Raw genomic sequence first — 2,847 nt, forward strand, 5'->3', positions numbered from 1 at the left:
GGGGGGGGGGGGGGGCGCACGGCAAGGGGGATCAAACGCGCCCTCAAGAGCGCAACGCTCCATGCCGCTACACATAGGCACAGCAGGCGGCGCGCCAGCGGGCAGGGCTTGCAGGCGCCTGGCCCAACAACCATGCAAAGTCTTTGACAGCCGCGCCTGCCACCCCCCTCCCCCCAAAACACACACACACACGCGCGCGCGCACGCACGCACGCACGCGCGCACACACACATAGGCGCGTGCAGACACAAGCGCAAACACACACGCACACACATACATCTCTGGGCCTGCTTGCAGACCGAGTGGTTGAGGGGCCGCGTGGCAGGTCTACTGGCAGCATTTGGGCCCGGGGCCGAGGCCGAGGTTGCAGCGGCTGTGTACAACGGTGCGTCACCCCGGAAGCTATTGCTGCACGAAGGGCTTTGGGGTCGCGGCACACCAGCGCCCTTCTGAAGCGTGTCGCAGCGGCGGCCACGCTGTTTGCCCTGCCCGTCACGGCGATGAGGCAGCAAGCCATCTGCTGCCGGGCCCACGGCAGCCTTTGTCTTCCCGCACCGTGATGCCCCTACCACCCACCAAGGCGGCCTGGATATCCTGGACGCAGAGGCAGCCACTTTTCCACAGCAGCTGGTGGCCCTGAAGGAGGTCCTGGCTGGTAAGAGGGGTTTGCGCACTTGCTGCTCACAGACGGATGGAGGGACGGCCGGGAGGGGGGTGGTGTGTGCTGCCCAGGACGACCAAAAGCGTGACTCCCACGATGTTGCGCTTGCAGCCTCTCAGGCGCTCGCGCCTGACCGCACCATTGCGATTCCGTCAGCTGGGCGTGGCCCCCGTCCGTCCAAGCGGCGACCTGCTTGTGTGCCACGTGGGGCCTTACGCCTCGGCACCGCCTGCAGGTAGGGGTCAGCAACATCCCCATTCAAACCCCTGTCCCATGCACATGCTCAATTCATTTCTCCCTGCCCGCCGCTGCACCCGGCCCCTGTCCACAAGGTGTCAACGTGCTGGACATTGTGTCGCGGGAGCCGCGGCTGTTGTACACACAGAATGTCGCCGCAACCTCCAAAAAGGCACGCAGCCCAGAGCGATGTGCGTATTGCCCTGCCCGCCGTGCACATCGATGCCGCCCACCATGATGTCTCCCTGCCAATGGACGCACACTAAACGCTGTGTTGCCCATGATGCTTGGCGACGACCCAGCGTGCGTCAACCATACCACCAGCCTCCGCGCCCAATGCACGTGGGCTTACCGCCCCACCGCAGCGCGATCGCCCTGACCCACCCCTGCCCCGCCACCCGGCCACCGTCCAGGTAATCTCCAAGCTGACCGCGCTGTACCCCTACAAGAGCCCCAACAAGAAGCAGGACGTCGTGAGGCTGGTGGCTGAGTACCCCGAGCTGCTGGTCAGGATGGCGCACTATGCTGACGACAGATGCATCAAAACGGTGGGCCTGGCACAAGGATGAGAGGACCTGGTGTGCGTGTGCGTGCATGCATGCGTGCGTGCGTGCGTGCGTGCGTGCGTGCGTGCGTGTGTATCCATGTGTTGGTGTGTGTGTGTGTGTGTGTGTGTGTGTGTGTGCGCGCGCGCGCGCATTGCAATTGTCGCATGATGTTCAAGTGATGTGTTGCATTTCAAAGGGGGGAGGGGGCAGGGGGCCAAGTGTGAGTCCATGGGTGGGCAGAGTCGGGGCAGGTCCCGGGGCCCAGCTGTGCTGACAAGGCGCCGCCCTCCACACAACGGGCGGTCGATCCGCTCGCTCTTCCAATACACTTTTCCCTCACCTCAGGTGCAGGACTTGCCCGTCGACCTGCAGAACCGCATCCTCAAGAGCTACTGCTGAGCTGGCACATAGAATCTGCCCACCTGCACTGAAGACTGCTTGCTGCTCTGCGTCCTGTGTAGTACTGCCCTGGCCGAACCAACCATGGGGGACGTGCTTCCAATCAGAGCTGCGGTTGTTGTGGGTAACGGCACGCTCAATGCGTGCTGCTACCTTTTGAGAGCCCAACACAAGCGCGACTTTCACATGCAACTGCAACCAGCCCCGTCCCCTTCTATTACGGCAGTGCACATCCGCTGCAGGTAACACACCTCATCACCCCGACTTCATTTCTCACATGCAGACGCATCGCGCCCGCCCCACGCGCTCCTGTAACACGAAGTTGTCAACCAAAACCAGAAGATGACTAACATCGGTGTTTACAGGGCAGTGCCAGGATGGACAGTCAAATTGCGAATCAAACAAAGCACGCCTGCCCGCTCCCCTGACGCCGAGGGCGCAGAGGGCATGGCGGGACTATGTGCAGGGCCGCCCTGACTGAACCACCACAGCCACACTGCATGGCGACAACGGCAGCAAGGCAAGATCAAACAACGCCGGCTGGGGGGCAGCTGCCAGCCAACGGGACAGTTGCTAAAGAGGAGATTCCTTTTGCAAAGGGTCATGCCACAGAAATCAGATTGCAGGGCCACACACTTCATTAGTCGGCCTGGAACGCCCCGCGAAAATGGCGAGGCAGCCGTACACGAGCGGCCCCGCGACCCACGTTTCCCGCTGGGGTCCTGCAGGAGCCGCTGAGCAGATATCACGCCGTGACAAGACCTCCAGCCAGCAGGGGTAGGGGGTGAATCAGGGGACAGCAATGCTCCCCTCATCTTGAGACGCGCACCTTGTATTGCAGACCTCTGGCCTCATCTGACAGGCAGATCGCCACGCGGCAGCGCACGCGGCTCACACCGCGGCTTGAGCCCTGCTGATGATGGCCGGCCACCAGGGGCCTGTTGTTGGCAGAACGACGGGGGACGCTGCGGCAGCCAGCGCCTCCTCGCACAGCCCTTGTAGA

At 63.0% G+C, this 2,847-nt stretch overlaps 1 protein-coding gene across 1 annotated transcript; it reads left to right on the forward strand.

Moving 5' to 3' along the window:
• Positions 1-1,046: 1,046 nt before the first annotated feature.
• MNEG_12990 (hypothetical protein) lies at positions 1,047-1,844 on the forward strand (the record flags this gene model as incomplete). Its single annotated transcript, XM_014038539.1, has 3 exons — positions 1,047-1,088; positions 1,311-1,445; positions 1,791-1,844. 3 exons carry the CDS (start codon positions 1,047-1,049, stop codon positions 1,842-1,844), a joined length of 231 nt encoding a protein of 76 aa, XP_013893993.1.
• Positions 1,845-2,847: the final 1,003 nt, after the last annotated feature.

The sequence above is a fragment of the Monoraphidium neglectum genome, assembly GCF_000611645.1.
Source record: "Monoraphidium neglectum strain SAG 48.87 unplaced genomic scaffold scaffold03558, whole genome shotgun sequence".
Classification (NCBI taxonomy): domain Eukaryota; kingdom Viridiplantae; phylum Chlorophyta; class Chlorophyceae; order Sphaeropleales; family Selenastraceae; genus Monoraphidium; species Monoraphidium neglectum.